Source organism: Cryptotermes secundus, unplaced genomic scaffold (assembly GCF_002891405.2).
Source record: "Cryptotermes secundus unplaced genomic scaffold, Csec_1.0 scaffold186, whole genome shotgun sequence".
NCBI classification, from domain to species: domain Eukaryota; kingdom Metazoa; phylum Arthropoda; class Insecta; order Blattodea; family Kalotermitidae; genus Cryptotermes; species Cryptotermes secundus.
Genome location: NW_019727393.1, coordinates 1,316,367 through 1,337,091, shown reverse-complemented (window position 1 = coordinate 1,337,091; position 20,725 = coordinate 1,316,367). Strand labels below are relative to the sequence as shown.

At 40.8% G+C, this 20,725-nt stretch overlaps 2 protein-coding genes across 5 annotated transcripts in view; one reads left to right on the top strand and one right to left on the bottom strand.

The window, feature by feature from the left end:
- Positions 1 to 13,959, top strand: part of LOC111864654 — a 66,366-nt gene extending 52,407 nt beyond the window's left edge. The window contains exons 3-4 of the mRNA XM_033751517.1: positions 2,921 to 3,075; positions 13,818 to 13,959. Coding sequence (XP_033607408.1) covers positions 2,921 to 3,075; positions 13,818 to 13,846 — 184 coding nt within the window. The 3' untranslated portion in view covers positions 13,847 to 13,959. The remainder of the gene's footprint in view (positions 1 to 2,920; positions 3,076 to 13,817) is intronic.
- LOC111864651 (synaptogenesis protein syg-2) overlaps positions 1 to 20,725 on the bottom strand; it is a 1,101,357-nt gene that overhangs the window by 663,168 nt on the left and 417,464 nt on the right. The gene's annotated exons all lie outside the window — the stretch shown is intronic.

Here is a 20,725-nt window from a genome sequence, read left to right as displayed (position 1 = left end):
CTTGGTGAACCTCTTCGGTTTGAATTATGCTTGTGTCGAGTAAAATGGAGCTAAAGTATTACCATACTCGTATCTACTGGAAGAATATCAAAAGCAATTTCTGCATGAAATGCAACTCCATATCGACAATGCGAAGGAATATTTCTCACCCTTATGTGCACCCCATTTTCACCGATTGCTTCTGTTATATGTTTGGAAAGGGTAAGAAACGGAGGCTTTTTCATTGTATCCTGTGTTACAGCTGCACTTGAGAAGCTGTGTTGAGACGGCCTAGAGCTGCTGTAGGGTGATGATGATCGGAATATTCTGTTGAGGTTGGCGCCCAGCTGGAGACAGAGGGACTTGATTTAAATCATGTCACATTTCAGATTCCTACTCTGATGCGTTGTTCCTGCAAACAGACCGCTGGATCGCAGTAAACAGCTTGTGCCAGATTTGTCTTCACAACTTTATGTTTCTTACTTCTGTAACTATAGCTGATTTCGCCACGAAATTTGCAAATAATAGTAACAACAAACATAGCAAAAATTCTCTTAGGAATTTAACATATATTTTTTCTTTTCGAATGTATATCTGGGCACAAAGTCGGTCACACTCATTACTCTACAAAAATATATTTGTTACTACTCGTATTGACTACGATTCTCTTACAGAATTATCCATTAATTGAAGGCGTTATCGGTTACCTGTGTTGAAAGCAATAAAAACGTTTGGAAGGTTGTGAGTTTCAATTTGGATAATAAAAGGTAGAAAATGTATAATCATAACGTTAATAATTTACAGACACTTCGAGAAATGATTACTAAAAACAAAAAAGATGAAAATGGAGGGAAAACTTGGATACGAAGTGAGAGGGAAAATACAGAAAGAGATCATACAATACAGACGTAAAGTACACTGAAACGTGGGATGAACTTGGGACGGATGAACTGAGGATGTTAACGGTTCACTTCTCCTACCATGACGTGAAGAATAAGAAAATACTTTTGTTAATACGGCGACGACCTAGAGTAGCGAGCTATGTAGAAGGGATGGGAGGGGTGCAAGATGAACAATGTGTGCAGAAATCAGAATGTAGCTGAACAGTTACGTGCAAATATCTCGCGTACACTTACAGAAAGATTAATACTGAAATACGTGTGAAATAAACTCCATAATCGGAGATGAGATGGAAACATTATCACATTCTCGAATGTAGCATAAAACTAGAAGCCTGTGGGGCGAAGATTATGAGGTACGTGAAATACAGCATCAGCTAAAAGTAGAGAAGAACTGACAGTGATGTCTGTTATGGGTATGAACAGCTGAATTCCTTTTTCATGTGAACAATTCCAGCATCTTGAGACATGGGACTTAAATTTATTATAAGATAAAGTCTGATATCTCGGTTCTTAAGTTACTTTTCGCAGAGAATGATCCGAGAATCTTTTGTATTCTTTAGAAGAAAAGTCTTAAACATATATAAGTTCTTTGGAAACAGGAGTTCATTGTTTCTTGAGCGGTGTTTAAGCAGTCAATCCAGTCTTATAAGGAAAACCCTGAGCATAAGGATAAAGATAATTATAACTTCAGCTCTTGTTGTGTATGAAGAACAAAGCTTGGCTTCTCATTCCAGGGAGATTAAGAAAGAACAGAGGAAAGAACTTCGCGTAAAAGGGATGAAGTAACAAAGATCCGGTGGAATTCTGGGTACATGCTGCAGACTGCGATATTCTGGGATATGACAATTTGTAGGCTTGTAGGCGGATATCATATTTCTAGAGAAGAATGAGCCCTCCATCTTAAATATTCAGCTTTGGAAATTGAGAAATCTTCCTCCAAACTTCGGTATCCACCTACAGGATTACATCATGTCGTCATCGCTCTCATCACTGTCTAGATCTAAAAAGTTGCGCTGCTTAACAGTGGTCACTTTGCACTCTCCGCCCTAAATTTAACATATTTAATAAACGTGAAAACCGAGATGAAAGAAGGATCTAGCGTACACAAATAAATTACAAACTTCTGGCCGAAGGACCTCCTGGAAGGAAACAGCCTGGCTGACCTAGGGACACTCCATACCTTCACACCTTAGAGAAACAAGGTGTGAAGGTATGGAGTGAATTAAACTGGCTCAAGATAGGATCCAATTAGAGACACTTATGAACAGAATGCAAAGTTTTGAAGCAGTTATTTTCTTGGACAGCTGAATAACTCTAACCCAACAAAGACATTAATGAATTACGTAGTTCGTTAATTAGTACAGGGTTTGGAATGAATAAGGAAAAATATTGTTTAAAGACACGACAGAGATGAACCAATATAAGAAGAAAATGAAGAAGAATCACGAAAAACAATGGTTGATGAATAAAAACAAAAAAACAAAAAAATCTGTGGTTTTAGTTCGCAAGCGAACTATGCAGACCGAGTGACCGCCACTTGTCGGTGACGTTAGTACCAACTTTAGCGGATAGAATGTGTAGCGTGCTCAGCGCAACGAATCCCCACTGCCGTTATTTTCGGTTTTCTAGACAGGAGCCGCTATTTCCTTGAAACAGCTCCTCAATTATTCTCACTAGGTTGAGTGGACCCCTTTCCAGACCCACTACTTCGCAGAAAATTCGGGTAGTGCCGGGAATCGAACCCGGACCTCTGGATCTGTAAGCAGGAATTCTGATCACAATACCACAGAGGCGGTCCATGGGCGATGAATGTGATTAAAAAAAGGTAATAATAATATATTATTTTATGTGCTTTTCTGATCAGTTCCTTTTTTTTTCATTTTAAGCACTCTCCTCAGTTTCTTTATAAATTCGTTAAAGAACTTGGAGGGGGTTTCTTTCTCCAGCTGCTGGAAATTCTATACAGTATTCAAAAGAGACAGGTAGCGATATCTGATATGCGCAACCTTCAACAAACATTACCTTGAATCTTTGATTAGATTTTCAGGCCGTGATGGCGGGAAGCAGGAGGACTCATACTGTACGAAAACCGTTCTTTCCCCACACTTCTCTCGGGAGGAAAGCGGTTCTTTCGGAGATGAAATATTACCCACTGCCTACTCCTGTCTGGGTGGAGAACAAGAGGAGGAGCCAGGTGTGTAAATTTGGCTGCCAGAAACCGAACAGCTTCAGCCACTGTTTGTAACTTGAACTTCGGATTCCTATTCAAAGTACAACAAAGTGTAGCCGTCAAATTAGCCTCAGAACTTTGCTTCCCCTAACTTCGCTCTTACTTGCGGGAAGCCTACGCTTGTATGCCAACAGCAGTTCCACTTTACCAGCAATTCGTGGCACAGGTACGCCTGCGCACACCGTTTCACATGTGGCAGCCATCTAAATCTTCTTCGTGTAATTGCTTTAATAAAGGTAAATCTGTGCTTAACTAATTAAACACTTCGCCATGAAGGAGTATGATGAAAGGTACGTATAGACACACGTTTTCTTGACCTCGACTCCAGTTGGAGGTGAGTGGTCAGTTTCACGTTCCGTCCGCTTTACCCCCGGGGAAAGAACCGCCGGTACCCATTGGATAGAAGACTGGCTGGGCACAAGAGCTGGTCTGGACGACATGGAGAAGTGAAAAATTTTGCCCCCAACGGGACTCAAAATCCGGACCCCTTGGTCGTGTAGCCCATAGCCAATAGCTATACCGACTGAGCTATCCCGGCTCTCAGCTGTTTTAATAACATGATCTTACACGACGGCGTGAAATTCGGTTCATCTACCCAGAACACAGACTGAAACTGTAGCTCGTTTAGCAGTTGCCGTATTGGATTTCTAATCAAGAGTTTCAGGTTTGAGCTCAATTGTCCCACTAATATCAAGCAACAAAGTTCTCTCAGTGTAATGACGACTTGACTAAACATCCTGTGTATCCAACCAACACACTTCAGAGAACAGGCAATGTCCAACATACCGTTCGTGTAACAGCATATGCAATCAAAGCGCAATAAAAGAAATACGATCCAAATCTGGCAAAGGCCTCAAAATTACGTCTCTGTGTATATTCAGGAGTCACTTGTTCATAAAATTAATTAAAGTGAATGAAACTTGTACATATCACAATTTTTGTATAACGAAAATACTGCATACGAGCACAGAATTTCATCAGAACCGTGACCGCTGGTGCAGCGGCAAAGCTGTACATATGTGTTCGACTGAAGTTCGGTGTGCTTCTCGGTGGGGCAACAGATATCTTGACCCTGGAGGGGGGGGGTTGTACTTTGTCTCAGTGCCTCGACGTAGGGCTCGAGATATTACCAGAATCAGGCCACAACCGCTGCATTTAAATCCTTTCCAATTCATCTTTGCTTTATCGTCCTTCCATAAGATTCTATACAGGATGTCCCAGGATGAGAGTTCGCTATTCTGGGAGGTCAACAGTATCGGCCATTCTAACAAGAATTGTATATGTACATGTGTGTTATTCCGAAAGGTTTCCGAAAGAGTTCTACTTCACTGTACACTGTACAGATGAGAAACACGCCATGTCGTCACATGAGTTGCAAAATGCATTGACGCTGACAGTGGAATTTTCTAAAATGTATTATACTGGGTAAACTGTACCAAATTTATCACTGAACAATAAATACCGGTATTAGAAACAGTATGTAATATCTCTTTATCAACAACTCTTGAACTGTACAGTCTATCTCGGAAACAGTTCGGAATAGGCCACACTATATTTTGCTTAGAATGACCGACATTATGACCTCAAAGAATGCTGACCTTTCCTCATGGGCATTCTGTATAACGTAATATTCTAATAGCGCTGTGAAATAATCCAGCAAATATATCGTCATAGTGTCAAAGATTATACAGGATGTATCACAACTCAACGGCAAAACTTCAGGAACGGACTCCTCATATAGAGAGAAGAAAAAAAGTTTATGACAACATGGGTCCGGAAATGCATACAATTACAGAGTAGTAGTTGTGTCTGCACGCCGGTTACGGTAGCCGAGCGGTCTAAGGCATGCACTGTCTTCGCTCGCTCGGAAGCCGGGATCGTGGGTTCGAATCCCACTTATGGCATGGATGTTTGTGTGCGTTTTTCTGTGTTTGTCTACAGGTAGAGGCCTTGCGACGAGCTGATCACTCGCCCAAGGAGGCCTACCGAATGTGTAAGATCTAGAAAAACCGAAGTGAACGGAGTTCATGGAGGTAGGCCTAGACCCACTGGGGCTGTAGTGCCAAGGGAAAAAAAATTGTGTCTGCACGCCACTGAAAAGAATTTATCACGAAATAATCACATGTGACGTCATGATAATCTCAGAGCTGTCCTCCCAGTGAAAGGCCGACCCATCGATAGAAACCACTCATGTCGCCAATTCTTTTCAGTGGCGTGCAGACATAATTACTACTCCGTAATTATATGCATTTCCAAACCCATGTTGTCATATACTTTTTTTTCTTCTCTCTACATGAGAAGTTTGTTCCTGAACTTTTACCCTTGAGTTAAGTAACACTCTGTATAAGCGTTCATTTAGTACCGTATATACAACATGACTTAAAGCGGTGCGTTGGACATGACGTTTCATTGAGTTTTTCCACAGAACACAAACCTACACCATCCCACTGGGTCTGTAGGATAGTGCGCTAGTCACCTGATAAAAGTACCGTTTATGGAAATTCTGAGATGTTGAAAGTGATGAACGAGGAGCTAGAATTCTGAATGTTATTTCGGGAGTCTCGGGTTCGAAACTCAGATCGGAGGGCCGCTATCCTGACCGAGGCTCTTCGTGATTTCCCAAAGTCTCTCTCGGAAATCCCAGAATAGACCTGAAAACAGGCAAGAACCTCTCCTAATTTTTCTCAAACTCGTCATTAATTAAACTTGTTATTATTCGGCGTGATACAGTCTGAGACACTGACATCATTGCTAATTAAATGAGATAAGAATGACGCCCCTTTTAAATATTTACATAATAAGAAATGTCACTTAATTATCACTGACTATCGCTCTTAGCGAGATGGAATCACTGCAAACGTCTTTAAATTAACCATAGACGAAGTTTATAAAGAGAAGCAAGTTTAGGCTAACAAGAGAAGTGAATATTAAAACCAGAAGAACTGATCCAAAATAAAACTGAGTCCTTAAAATTTATTTTGGGTCTGCTATATCGCGTTTGAACGAAATTGATTCAGTAATTCAGTCGCTGCTTCCAGAGTCGGGCGGACAAAATGATATGGTAAGTAGCCACTGGAACGGATTCAGAGCAATAACATTACCATTCCATTCAAACCGACATCGGATTATAGAAACAAATCACCGAATATGAAGTACATTACGACAGCAGAAAGTAACAAAAACCAGAAGTGCAATATAATTTTATATAACACAGGTACGAGTATTACATAAGCTTACTAAACATGAAATCTACATTCTGAAGGAGGATATGAGACTAGGCTATATCAGCGGTACAACAGTTCCCCTTACAGACTTCAAAGGATTCTGACGATGGTGTATACTGTACTTCTTTTGGCTTATTTTGGACTTCACCCATCGTCTGGTATGTAAAAGACAAAAAGACAAAAAACCACGACGTTTCGGAGACTGGATCTGTCTCCGTCTTCGGGTGGATAGGGAAGGATAAACCTACTCAGTTGGGCCCCTTAGAAAGAGCTAGTCTCAATCACTGTGTTTTCTGTCTTTTTGTCTTTTACATACCAGACGATGGGTGAAGTCCAAAATAAGCCAAAAGAAGTAAGTTCCCCTTACGTATGCGAGATAAAACGGATAAGATATACACCAGTTTATTTCTAGTTTAACGACACTCTCGGCATGTCACGCTACACAGGATCGAAGTGGAGGTTAGTGAATGAATAATTTATGGGTAAGGCTGTGAAGAAAGTGTTCCTGGCCTAACCAGAAGAACCACACCGGCATTTGCTTGGAGGGACTGAGAGAATCACGAAAATGCTCACGACAGCCGGTGTCCCAGCCAAGATTCCAACCAGGCACTTCCCGATGACAGGCAGAAGCGTTCCTCTATGCAATGGGACAGTTCTTAAGACATGCGGGCTGTTTGTTTCCAAGCCGTTGTCCGTTTATTAATAGTGGCAATTCACGTGAAACCATAATTTTGCCTGTGGTTCTGTATGGGTGTGAAACTTGGTCTCTGACATTAATGGAGGAACATAGAGATCAGGGTGTTGAGAATATTTGGACCGAAGAGAGATGAAGTGACAGGAGGTTGGAGAAAACTGCATAATGAGGAGCTTAATAACATGTACTCTTCTCCAAGTATAATTAGAATGATCAAGTCAAGGGGGATGATATGGGCAGGGTATGTAGCACGAATTGGGGAGACGAGGAATGCGTATAGGACATTGTTGGGAAAGACAGAAGGAAAGAGACCACTGGGAAGACCAAGGCGTAGGTGGGTGGACAATATTAAAATGGATCTTAGAGAGATAGGATGGGATGGTACGGATTGGATTGATCTGGCTCAGGATAGGGACCAGTGGAGGGCTCTTATGAACACGGTAATGAACCTTCGGGTTCCATAAAATTCTGGGAATTCTTGAGTAGCGCAGAATTGGCGGTTCCTCCAGAAGGCCTCAGCTCAATGAGTAAGTAAGTAATTCATGTGATCCCGTTACTCCGCGTCATGAGAAGCAGATACAGAGGGTGCAGCCCGAAGAGGCACTGGTGAGTTCGGACTACTGAATCGCTTCGAATACTGGATCTCAGACATAAAAACTGAATTCCCTGTTAAATGTATTCATTCGAAAGATTTATAGCTACATTTTGTATAGAAATGCAGAGCGGAACCGGAAGAAGCTGGACTACACGAGGGGCTCGAGACAAGAGCTAACCGGGTTACGTCTTTCACAACCAGACAAGTAAGTCTATTGATACCAAATATCATAAGAGCATATTTGTAAGCGTCAGCATAACAATTAAAGGAAGTGTATTAACAAAGTTTATTTATATTAATCTTGAAGAAGGCAGTCTTCTGGGATATGGCACCGTGTAGATGTGGTGTTAACCGACGTTTCGGAGGAAGGTATCGCCTCCATCTTCAGGGTAGAATGAAAAATAAGAAAATCCGCAAGCGAAGAGGCCGTGAGAATCGGTACAAGCTTGTTCCTCCGAAACGTCGGTTAACACTACATCTACGCGGTGTCACTGCTTTCTTCATAGTCACCGCCGTTAAAACCTCAAATCTTACATCCATTAATCGTGATCACAATTTTCTACCGTTATTGGGTCACCATCACTTACTTGTAGATGCTGAATTTTTGTTCAAATATTGACGCATATTTCCTTCAACTTTGAGTACAAGATTATGTGAGTATTCTTTAATAATAAACCCCTGGTTTGTTTACTCTTTGGCTTAAACCGTATTGGTAAAAAAGTAATTTATTATAGTACTGAAGATAGATAAGATTCATTTAAAATAATTAAAAAAATAATAAAATAAATTAAATTTTAAATTATTCCAAATTAATTAAATAAAGCGAAGAATTAACATAATTTAAAATTAATTAATTAAGTCAATTTAAAGTTATACCAAACTAATTGTTTAACTTCAAATGTAATTTAATTTAATTTTACGCCAATACGGTTTAAGTCTAAGAGTAAAGAAACCAGAGGTTTATTATTAAACAATACTCACATATGAATATAGTAAATTACGAAGAAAATATGGATCCATATTTGAACAGAAATTCAGCATCTAAGTAAAATGAGATACACCTGATGATGGCCCAATAAGGGTCGAAACATATTGTGATCAACATTAATGTAAATAACCTTTGTTAATACACTTCCTTTAATTGTTATGCTGACGGTTACAAAAGTACTCTGTTGAATGACACACAACAGGATGCAACACGTAAAGAATTTCCAGATATGTTTCACAAGAATTAATTTTTACTGCAAGAAGTAATACGATTACATTCAATTTTTAAGGTGCTTCTTCTTTTATAATGTACATCAGCAGATCAAATTTCCGAGGTTCATGNGACGACGTTAAATTCAGTTCGTACCTCACAGGAAACAGAACCGAACCCACGGTCCCGGTTTCCAAGCGAGAGAAGACAGTACATGCCTTAGACCTCTCGGCTACTGTGACCGGCAATATATAAGAATTCGGTTCGTACCTCACAGGAAACAGAACCGAATCCACGATCCCGGTTTCCACGCGAGAGAAGACAGTACATGCCTTAGACCGCTCGGCTACCGTGACCCGCGGTTCATGTATTCACTTTGTGTATTTTCTTTCAAAAGTAATGAAAATATCGACAGAAAAGACGACGTTAGATGTAAACCTCAAACTCTACTTGAATACGCCGCTGGAGTCAGGTGTGGAAATTTAATTTCAAGAGATCGGTCTAGCTGCCACGTCACTGCGGTCTGTATTACGACGCCTAACTGCAGTCTAGTCACGAGTTACATTATGTTCCGATGTGGGACGCAGTTTTTGAGATCGCAAATTGTAACGCGAAATCCTAGCAGAGAAAAACATGTCAGAATTACATCATGAACAACACTAGATTCTCAGATACCACGATACAAAGTAGGGCTCCCTCGGAGCTGAGAAGTAAACTTGTTTACAGACGAAACAGAGCAATGTTTCCCAGACTGGGGATACAGTTCCACGAAAGAGATTCTGTGAAGTAAATTCGTAATGGAGAATCTTGTTTCACCTAAATATACAATATGGACGAGTAGCTGGAGAGATCTACCTTTCCGCGCGCATGTTTGACTCTATAGATTACTACGTGTAATACCTACTTACCAGTGACACAGTGCATTTATTTTCTTGCTTGACTTTCAGAATTTCTACGAATGAGAATGACTGATTTGTTACTGGTCATGCAAGAAAGAGGAAAGCCAAGGCGACCCACTGTCAGCATGGCAGTTAGAAATTGGAAATATGATCCCTCTTTCATAATTGCCGTGCGTTATTTCTTGAGGTAACTCACTCGATGTAGACAAATTATTTCTGGGCGACAGGTATATCCTACAAAACTAGTCATATCCACACAAAGAGGAGGTAACTTAATATGCCGTTGGTTCTTATTATACGCTAAGGCAAAGTTATGCCTGTGCTTAAATCATTAAGCAGTATGCGATGAAAGCGTATTGTGGAGTGGATGTATAGATCCACGTTATCTTCACCTCGGCACTAGTTGGAGGTGAGTTGTCAGCTTCAGATCCTATCACCTTACTTTGGGAGAAAAGGCCCCCGGTACTTATTGGATAGGAGGGTGGATGGGCCCCAGAATTGGTCTGGACGACGTGGAACAGAGACAATTCTTGAACCTGGACTCCAAATCCGACACCTTAGTCGTCTAGCTCATAGCCAGTCTCTAATCACATTTGAGTTGACTGAGGAAAGTCACGATAAACCTCAAGTCAGCATAATGGGTGCAGCGGCTGATTTCCGAAAATAGGACATCTCAAATGAAAGTTATTTATATGGTTAAAAACAAACAATTTGATCGAGAAATTCATAAATATTTATAGGACGTGACAGCTCAGTAAAGTGAATATTTATGGACCGCAACAGCTGGGTTCAATTACAGGCTGAAATGTCTTTAAGCCACAGCGTCTAGGGCGGCCCTCAGCCCCGTTCAATAAACTATGTGATTCTTTCCCAGGAGGTGAAACGGTCAGGGCATAGAGATAACTCACTCCCTTTCGAGATATGAATGCAACAAAATATATTGGTGAGGAAATCATATAGCAAGAAATTTCTTAAGAGAACTATGTTTATATTATGAAAATACTGGAAAAAAGTGGGTCGTAGACCAGATTAAACCAACTCATGATAATGTCAAATGAGTGTCTGATGGACGTCAGGTTTGCAGAAACAAAACTGGAATTTCGTAAATAACTAACTAGCTCCTAAACTTTCCAAACGAGAAAGCCAAGCGTGACACAATTTCCCTTGCTGTAGAAAAATATACCCACCCCTGCACCACCCAAATCCAGTATCGATGGCTTGATTTCTCTAACTCAGTGCATATTCAACCAGTTCAATCAAGAAATCAAAAGAACCTGTCGTCTCACGCAATAACACTAGATATTCGAAACCGTCTTAGTCACTCCAACCCAACGCCCAACCCCCAACCCCCAACCCCCGTCACGAACCCGAACTCTTCTGAATTGCTCAACGAAATATCATATCTGCTGCGCGTACAGAAACTTTCGCTATGAAATCATATCACTGCCTTCTTTCTGGCATTTTCCACTCTCTAAACTGAAAAATACGTAGTAAGAGAAACACAGTTTCAAGTTACGTGATGTTGTTCCTACTCAAGATACCTTCATATTACCATTCAAGCTTTCAACAGTTTACGAACTCAGAGATGTGGAAAATGACAAAAATTATTGTGTGTAAATTTTACATTATACAGAAAGTTTCAGAAAATAATTGTAAACTCCTACACTCATCCTGAAAAAACAGATTTCTAGAATTAACACCAACAAGAAAAAGGTCAGCTGAATTAAATGGTAAACTAAAGTATTAAAACGTGAATCCTATTTCTAGAGAGAGTAATTCCTTAATGACTAATACGCATATCAAGCTTACGTACGATGAAACTGGACAGGGGTTTGTTACAATGAGAAGTGATGTGATTTGCGCACATTTCGGTTCCAAAGCCGCTGCAATCCAAACTGGTCTTGTGGGCACTGCATCGTAACCAGGGAAATATCAGCCAAGACTTCATACATCTGTAATTGATTCCCTACACTCTGTTACGAAAGGAATTCTGTGTTCAGGAGGTAATTATGTTGACCACCGCAGTGTAGAATGTCTTATCAGTCTTGACGGACAAATTAAAACAGCCGCAGACCTCATTCTATACAGGTTTTCGGCGAAGATATAATTCTCCGTGTAGTTTCAACATGTATCTAATCCTTTCCTGATATGTTCTACAATCCACGTGAATAAGCATGAGCATATTTAAAACGGACACTCAGTAAGTAGGACACAAACGGATGTAAAACAGCTGCAATGGACGTAATAGGCTTTCTATGTTTATCATTAAGTAGCAGCACAGTCCAGCTTCATGACAGTCTAGGTAGCGGACGTCCACGCGCATGTTCAGAGGGTGGTATCAGTAGTCAAAATGGCTACCGTGCTTGAGGGGTGTACTACCGAAAATCAGTGTTCTCTTATTCGTCTTTTTGTGGAAAAAAGGATTCAGTGCAAAGAATATTCATAAATAAATGTGGCCTGTAAAAGGCTGGAAATGTATATCGCTTAAAGAGGTTCAGAACACGGTCGAGAAATTCTATCAATGGTGTCAGAAAATTGTAGATGATGCCCGACCAGGTGGAGAAGTACCTGAGGCAACAGTCAAAAACTTCTATGCTGCGGGTAAAGTGATGGGACAAGTGTACCAATGTCGCTGGAGAATATGTCGAGAAATAAAAGTTTTTTTTTTTCCGAGTTCGAATACCACATGTTCTACGTTTTATATCCGTTTGTGACCCATTTACTGACTTTCTCTCGGGTGTGTGTGTGTGTGTGTGTGTATATTGTAGTGTGTAGAGCCGTTACTTGGTAACAACCTCGAAACATACAACGAAACCACATTCGCTATTAGGAAACAGATTATAATAAACAAATACATGCAGCCGTTTCTGGACACGCAAACAAACACGTTCCCACGGAAATGATTGGAGGAACAATAGAAAAGCTGTGCTTTCTGTTGATCCGTTCCGAAATATTATAAGGAGAAAAATTAAGCAAGAATTCAGAATTTTACGGGAGTCTCTGAGGAGATTTGTTCGGTGCAATTGAAGATTTTTCATTGTTAAGGCCAGTCACCGGGAAACGACTAGTGAAAGCAGACTGAAAAGTCTTAGAATGTGTTCTAGTGTGGCTACTGCTAAAAATTTTAACACAGGATTTAGGTCTGTTATAGGCTACCTGATTGTGGAGGATATTCACTATTATAAACAAGACCTACTCGCTCGTTCGTGACTTGCTGTATAACTTATCTTAATGCAATGTGCTAACGCTTCAGAATTCGTTGCTATGTCAACCCCGAAAGTACGCAATTTCAGACCTTTAACTTAGTGTTACCCATTTCCTTCCGCTTACGGAAAGATACAGAACCGTAAACGTAAAAAGACATTTTAGAGGATTTCCTACTAAACAATTCTCTAAGGTCTTCTTTTCTACCCTAAATATGAGATATAGACTTTTATTTAATTTCTCGGAGAAATTCCCACACCAATCCGCTTACTGACGTCTGACAAAGTCTGTGATCTTATTCTGCTACAGTCTGTCCTCGCCTTATGGACGCTCGCGTTACGGAATTTCACCCTTCCTAAATCATGGAACTGGTTGACAATATTCACGATTTCATCCATTCATTCGTCAATGGTTCTACAGACCTTTGTTTAGCCCTGGCCGATTTTTCAGTTTCGTAATCCAATACACAGTCGATAGGACTCCTTGGATGAGGGATAAGCCCGTCGCAAGGCCGGTACAGGACAGCACAAACACAGAATGAAAGCACACACAGACATTCATGCCTCGAGTGGGATTCGAATACACGACGTCAGTGTCCGAGAGATGAAGACGATCACAACTGATGATTCGGACCTTAAATTCGCGATATAAATTAAATTTTAAAATACAGAAAGCCATACAAAATATTCATTCAAAACTATTTAATTTTTTTAACAAAATATATTCATATATGCGCACGAGTCGTTGTGGATACATCATTCACGTAGGAGGTGGCTGGTAACGTGGTTGCCATTCTCAACTCAATTTTGTGAAGTGTACTACACTCATCTGAGACGTACAGAACATGTATCTGCTATTATTTATGCCTGGTAAAACTGTGTCTTTCTTACAGCTGTCAACCGAAATAATCATCTTTATTAATGACGTGGGAAACTGGGTAGAACCCAGAACCTGTTAGGACGTTATTGGAAAGAAAGAATCTTGCCCTGCGTGGAAATCGAACCCCGGCCTTCCAGTCCGTATCACGTCGCTGTACCGGCTCAGCTATCAGACTCGTTCCCTCAGGAGAAATACTGAGCTTCAGAGTTACATCAGCTGTTGGACTGCCAACAATATGTCACCAAATTTCCGAGGCGCCCTGTAACAGAATCCTACTGCGATGTGATTACACGCAACGGGAAGCTGCAAGGGGAGATTTCGCCGACAGCCAATATATTACGAAAACAGTAAAAAGATAGGACTTTTCTCTTTTCTTATATTTCGATGTCCATTACTTTGGGCAGATGCAGGTGATCAATCACAGAAATACACACACATTCACACACAAGCAGAAGGGGCACCAGATGATTCCGCAAAATCTACGCGAATCTGCAAGAAACAGCTGCACTTTGAGTGTGTCCTTCTCAACTCCTACCCTCCCATGCTTTCCTCCGTACGTCATGACATATTCAAAGTTATTATACGGCATTCAGACTTATGTTTCTTCAGGCATCTTAATCCCCATTAATGTCCAAAGTGTGATAAAACGAGGGAAAGTATCAAACATGTCGGAAACACTGCAAGTGTACAAATTTTCGACCGCAGAACGTAGAGGGTACAGACAAATAATTCCATAAATATTTGAGACAATGGTCGATTTGTAGGCTATTAGGGTCTCACAGCTTCGGTTATGAAGAGTTCTATGTTCTGGGATATAACGCCGTGTAGTTTACTGAAAATCGAGCAACGTTTCGGAGGAACATGTCGCCTCCATCTTCAGGTTAGAAGAATAAACCAAGTACAATTCAGCATGAAAACAGGTGGCAAGAATCCCAGAGGATAGAACACTTAATGGTCGATTTTTCGGAGAATATTACGCGAGACACTACATTTTAGGGTACATTTAATTAATACAGGGTTTAGTAATCAGGTAATAAAATGTAGAGAACTGTGGTGTAAAAATGTGATGTTGATAACATGGCGGCCTACAGAGCCGCTGCTAAGCGGTAACTCTGTAAACAACAACCACTTCTGAAGAATGGCTCGGTAAACACGTTCCAGCAGCAACAAATACACACGCAACAATATAGTTACCGGTGGAAAACGGCGGTCTCTACGGGGTACGTGCTGGGATGTTATAAGCAAGGGACAAAGTCAGATGTTAGGTAGTTCTACACAGGATGCTTACAAGACAGAACCTGAGTGCGTGAAGCTGAAAGATCCCCACTGTTAGGAGAATTTACCAGGCAACGGCTGATGAAGACACAGTAGGTGGCAGAAAATGCTTAGGTGGTGCTGTAGTAATTTGTGAATTGTGAAGATAAGCGGTGGGTCCGTAATTACTTGCAGTTCCGTGTCCTGTGTATGAGCGGCCAATGAATCCATTCACCAATCCAAACCCCGTCTATAGCCACACATAATACAAGTGACAATATAGTCCAATGGGTGCTTTTGTGAATACGATGAAGAACGGTAGGATTATACGAAATTAGTCAGTCAATAAATCTGAGAGCCCGAATTCTTCTCGGAATCTCTCTTCTTTAAAGACGAACTGTGAAAGATCCGAAAATTGGATTAGCAATTTTTGATCAGCAGGTTCCGTATTGTTCGTGGATATTCAGCTTTAGGAGGAACAAAATGAAACTAAACAAAACTTACAAATTCCGTTATTACCTCAATGCAAATATATTTCCCTTCCATTAAACTGACTTGAGGGTTAATGCTGTTTAAAGAAATAATAACCTTTCTTTTTAGGTCATGACAAAGATATTGTGTGGACGAAATACGTACACAGTCTGTTCGTGGTTTAGCAGGTGTTCAACTGCCTACAGCTAAAACATTCTTAACTATACGAACCAGGATTCCTGCATGTCCCAAGGAACATTTATCTCTGAGACACTAATTCACGTGTTTCGGGACGCAAGTATACCCGGTTATGAGCTTTGGAACAGAGGAACTGAACTGAGTCGAGTCTTCGAAATTGGCAGCTTCAGAATAATGGTAAGAAGGGAATTAGACGATGCAAAAAAGACTTCATATGTGATCTGAAATTACAGTGAGACTCATATAAATCCGTTGCCAGGATACGACTAGTGAAGACCGGAATCCTGGTGCCTGTGTAACAGTGAACTCGAAGTGTGTAGAATAGCGACGGCGCTGTACTGCCTTCAGTCTCGAATTGTGAATATACGTGTATAAGGTGTAATAAATCCAATAATTCAATCCAAAACCCATCTATAGCCACTCATACACGTGACAATGTTGTTCATGAAATATACCACAACTGAGTTCAACTTGGGTAACAGTATCGCCAACCCATAAGAAAAGAAATTCTGTTAAGGCGAAATTTAACTACTAATCCGAAATGTACACTGATGAAATTTGGATTAACTGTCATTGTCATATCCATGACGCATTTTATTTCCATAAAATCCGACTTAGGAGCATCAAAACCTAGAGCTCTGACCAGAGTTCGCTTATCTGACTTCATTTTTCCCATGATATTCTATTATCCGTTTCTGCACATCTCTGACATGTCTTAAAGAGCGTACAAAATTACTTCTCTGTCACTCCCGTCTGTGCCTGCGAATGAAGGAAGAGAAAAAAGTTAACTGACAAAAATTTATTCATAAAGTGGAGTAGTAATTAGAGGCAAATTAAAGTTTTCACTGTGCCCTGATAACAGCTGGTACAGCGGTAATGGAGGTACAGGTCAGAGTATTTTTAACTGTAAAACTAAATTAAGATGATAAGAAAGTTTCACGCATCGGGGCAGAAACTGATCGTCGGGTTAGAGTCTCTATAGCAATCCTGATTCACATAAGAGATCTTCATGTTCGATTCCCAGGATCAAGGTTGGCTATCTTGAAGTTGGTTTCTCATTATTTCCCTCAGTTTATAAAAGGAAGTTTTGTATAGCATTTTAAAATATTCCAAGTCGTCTTCCTTCCAAATCCTTTTCGATTTATCACCCAAGAATGTGGACTCTGGAATAGGAATAGTAGGCACATTCTGGATACGAGGTTGGAAGTGCTAGGTCTGGAAAAAGGGATGGAGGTGAAAAATATTTGTGCTCCTTCCGGGGAGCGAACTGCGGTCGTCCAGTTTCTGGCTAGCCATCTTACCGACCGTAGCGCTCCAGCTTACAGTTATACACTTTATACAAAGTAGAATTCTGTGTAACTGAATAAAGAAAGTAGTGGCAAAAGTTACAAAGTCTGATGAAAAAAATGCAGCGTTACTCTTGGGGCTAATTCACACAAAGCGGGGAAGCAACGAAACTCAATTATGTGAAACATGACGCTTTACTGCGTCTGGCTCGCTAATTTTACGAAATTCTCCATCCTTTCTCTAGATATGAGCAGTAAGTTCCATTATTCAAACACTTACATAATCCTATAATATTACTTTGCTGCTCATGGCAACTAAGGCGCTTGACTAAGAACTTTGGGTATACTTCTCAAATATTTAAAAAGCTTCCACAATAGAAGTGGGTCGATGAGGCAGCTTTCATTTAGTTGCCCAAGTTACTGCATATCGATGCCCGTCTAAGGTATGAAAAGTTTTAGCCCGTTCGAACCCTGGGATCGTGCGCTCGAATCCCACACAATTTATGAGTGTTGGCGTTTAGGTCGTAGACGGCTTTCTCTCGGGACGGACAGACGGACGGACGGACGGACGGACAGATAGATAGATAGAAAGGGGAAGTGGAAATTCAACAGCTGGTAGTGCTGCATTGTGTAACAGAAGTAATTACTAGCTCTGATTCCTTGAACGAATGCAAGAGATCCAACTGACGAGCAAGATCACTCGGCAAATGCTTCTGTATATCTGCGCAGAGTCGCATGTCGACTGGCATGTTTATGCTAACATGAGTCATACGGTAATATCACACAGTCTCTAGTGACAAGTTATTCATGGAGATGTAACCACGTGATTTCGTAACAAGAACAATGTTGGGAGGTACGAAAGCTTCGGGTGATGTTTGAGTGAGTTCTCTGTCACGCCACAGAGAACAGCAATCTCTAACAGATCAGTTTGACATGAGAATATAGAGAAGACATGAACTAATTTCCTACCCTATTCCTGATCTTACATGCAAAAACTAACTTCGCTCTGAACTCTATTCAGTCCAACATTTATTTTACACTGAAATGAATTTTTCCATTATTTGTTTCCATAATAAGTGGCACTTCAGAAACAGGCGAAACAGGAGAAACTGACAGGAGAAATTTGTTTAATGTCAATACATATATTACAGGTATTTCGAAAAAGGCCAGCATTAATGAAGCAAACTTTGAATTGAGAAGGACTCAATATTGGTATCTCGAAGCAGTGTACACTAAGAACTCACTAAGGCATAGAAAACTCTCAGTCAGAACAGCTGACCTCTGGACCCAGCTAATATTCATCATCTCCAAAAAACGGACCGGAATTTAGTTACAAGCATAAAACGACGTTTTATATCTGAAGGTAACACATGGAGCTCTATGAAACGCTGCTTACACATGCGATATTGCATTTTTATAAACTGAAAGAAACTGATCAAGATTACGGGTTTCTTCTTTATAATGCCGTGTAGTTTGGTAGGGACTTATTTTTATACAAAATACCAAATTACAGAATACCCTATATTAAAAATCACCTCAGTGAGGAATACAAATTTCACAAAAATTAATCTCGTACTGAGAAGAATAGTTTCACAGTTGCACTCTGAATGTAGCAGTTAAGTATCAATCGAAAAGCAGAAACTTTACAAGAAACGTAAGTCTTTCTTCAGTAACAGTTTTACAGCTGAGAGGAAAAACTCATTTCGGTAAAAGTGAGATCAGGCAAGAGGTGGGAAAAGAAAAGACATAACGAGGAGTTTATAACACTATCACGTGAAGGGGTACGCGTGACGAAAATAAAGCGTTCTAGATCGCATGAATGGATTTATTACAATTACTCATGAAATATCGTGAACAAACTGCAAACTGCTCTACCTGTTTGGTAACACGGTGAGCGTTGAAGAGTCTCTAGTCTCGCAAATTTAATTCTGGATTCTGCATCTCGGCCTAAGCTGGCTTCACGCGGGCCGGAAATAGAACACCATGTCTTACGATTCCTCTGTTATTCTGCGTATCCATTGTAGCGGAAACGCCTGGTGGTCCGAAGGTTCCCCGTATCCACTGAAACCTCTGCTGAATCTGTTGATATGAGAATGAGTTTTAGGAAGCCGTTGCAAAGTAAAACTGCGTCAGCTGCTGCGTAACGCGTTGATTTATCCAGCGTATTCGTTGCTGCGGAGACGTGATTCAATAAGCCGTTGTCCAGCAATGGTCGCCTTTTCTGACGTCACCATTCCGGCTTTCAGGCACAATGTCAAAATGTATACAATCCATATATTATAAGGTAATGAAGGAAGGTACGCGGGATTGTGGGTAACGATGAGGGAATTGAGATATGCTTATACATTTGGCAAGAAACCTCAAGAGACGAGAGATGCTAGGGAGATGCGGGGGCAAATGGGAAGATAACATTATCTTATCTTATCTTAATTATCTTAGAGAAAGTTACTAGAACGCCGTCTAATAATTATGATTTGAGGAAAAATAAAGGATAACTGGTTTCCGTAATTGTGGGAACTTCACTGTTCAGATGAGAAACAATCATAATTCAAGGAAAACCATTGCATTAATCTAGGACACAGTAAATAAGTTAATACAGGCTGGCATAATAACGAACGTTATATAATATTCATTGTTCACTGTTGGAGGTGGGTTTCCCCATGCACTTAGACCAGTTATTGGTCCATTGTGCATCCCCCTTTAATTTCTACTGTCTCCATACCCTACCGGTACTGGTGCCCGTTATCAGCCCCTTTCTGCCAGCGAGGTCGGCCCTCTACTGGCAGTGGTATCTGATAATTAGTCCCTTTCTGTCAGCGAGGTCGGTCCTCATCTGGCAGTGGTACCTAATACTTTCCCCATCTACCGGAGGCATTGGAAACTACTTGGGCGGGAAAATTTGCCTAATTTAGCTCAGAGGTCTCCTAGAGACATGAGGTTCTTTTACGTGCCGTAAACCTACGACACGGGGCCCACGGCTTAAAGTCCCTCCCGGAGGACCCGCGTACCTTGAGTCATGAGGTGGGAACTTTACCCCTAGACTACGGAGGCCGCTTTATAAAATATTAGTAAGCAACGATATTGAGGATAAGATCATTCAAATTTTATTAATGTAGAATTTAACTGTTCCGCGGTTCCCTAAAAAGCCATACACCCAGTAAATTGTATACACATTCCTAGTAAAGAAATTGGGCACAATATATTGGAAAAGTTAAGTTGAAGGTTTGAGGTTCCCACATATGTGAATATTTCGGTCTTCCAGAATGTGACACGAATGCCTACGAACGTACACTGCGTCACATCCCACAGGACTGTAATGTTAATAACAAGGTGAAGTTTGCTGCGGAAACAATGACATAAAAGGAACGAATGTGTTAGTAACCGTAAGCATGTTCCCGATGTAACTCACATGAAAAGTTACTTGTGAATTATGGGAAGTAATAACTTGACGTGGCCAGTCACGGTAGCCGAGCGGTCTAAGGCATGTACTGTCTTCGCTCGCTTGGAAATCGGGATCGTGGGTTTGAATCCCACTCAGGGCATGGATGTTTAGTTTGTGTGTGTGCGTTTTTCTGTGTTTGTGTACAGGTAGAGGCCTTGCGACGAGCTGATCACCCGCCCAAGGAGTCCTACCGAATGTGTAAGATCTAGAAAAACCGAAGTGAACGGAGAAGTTCATGGAGGTAGGCCTAGGCCCGCTGGGGCTGTAGTG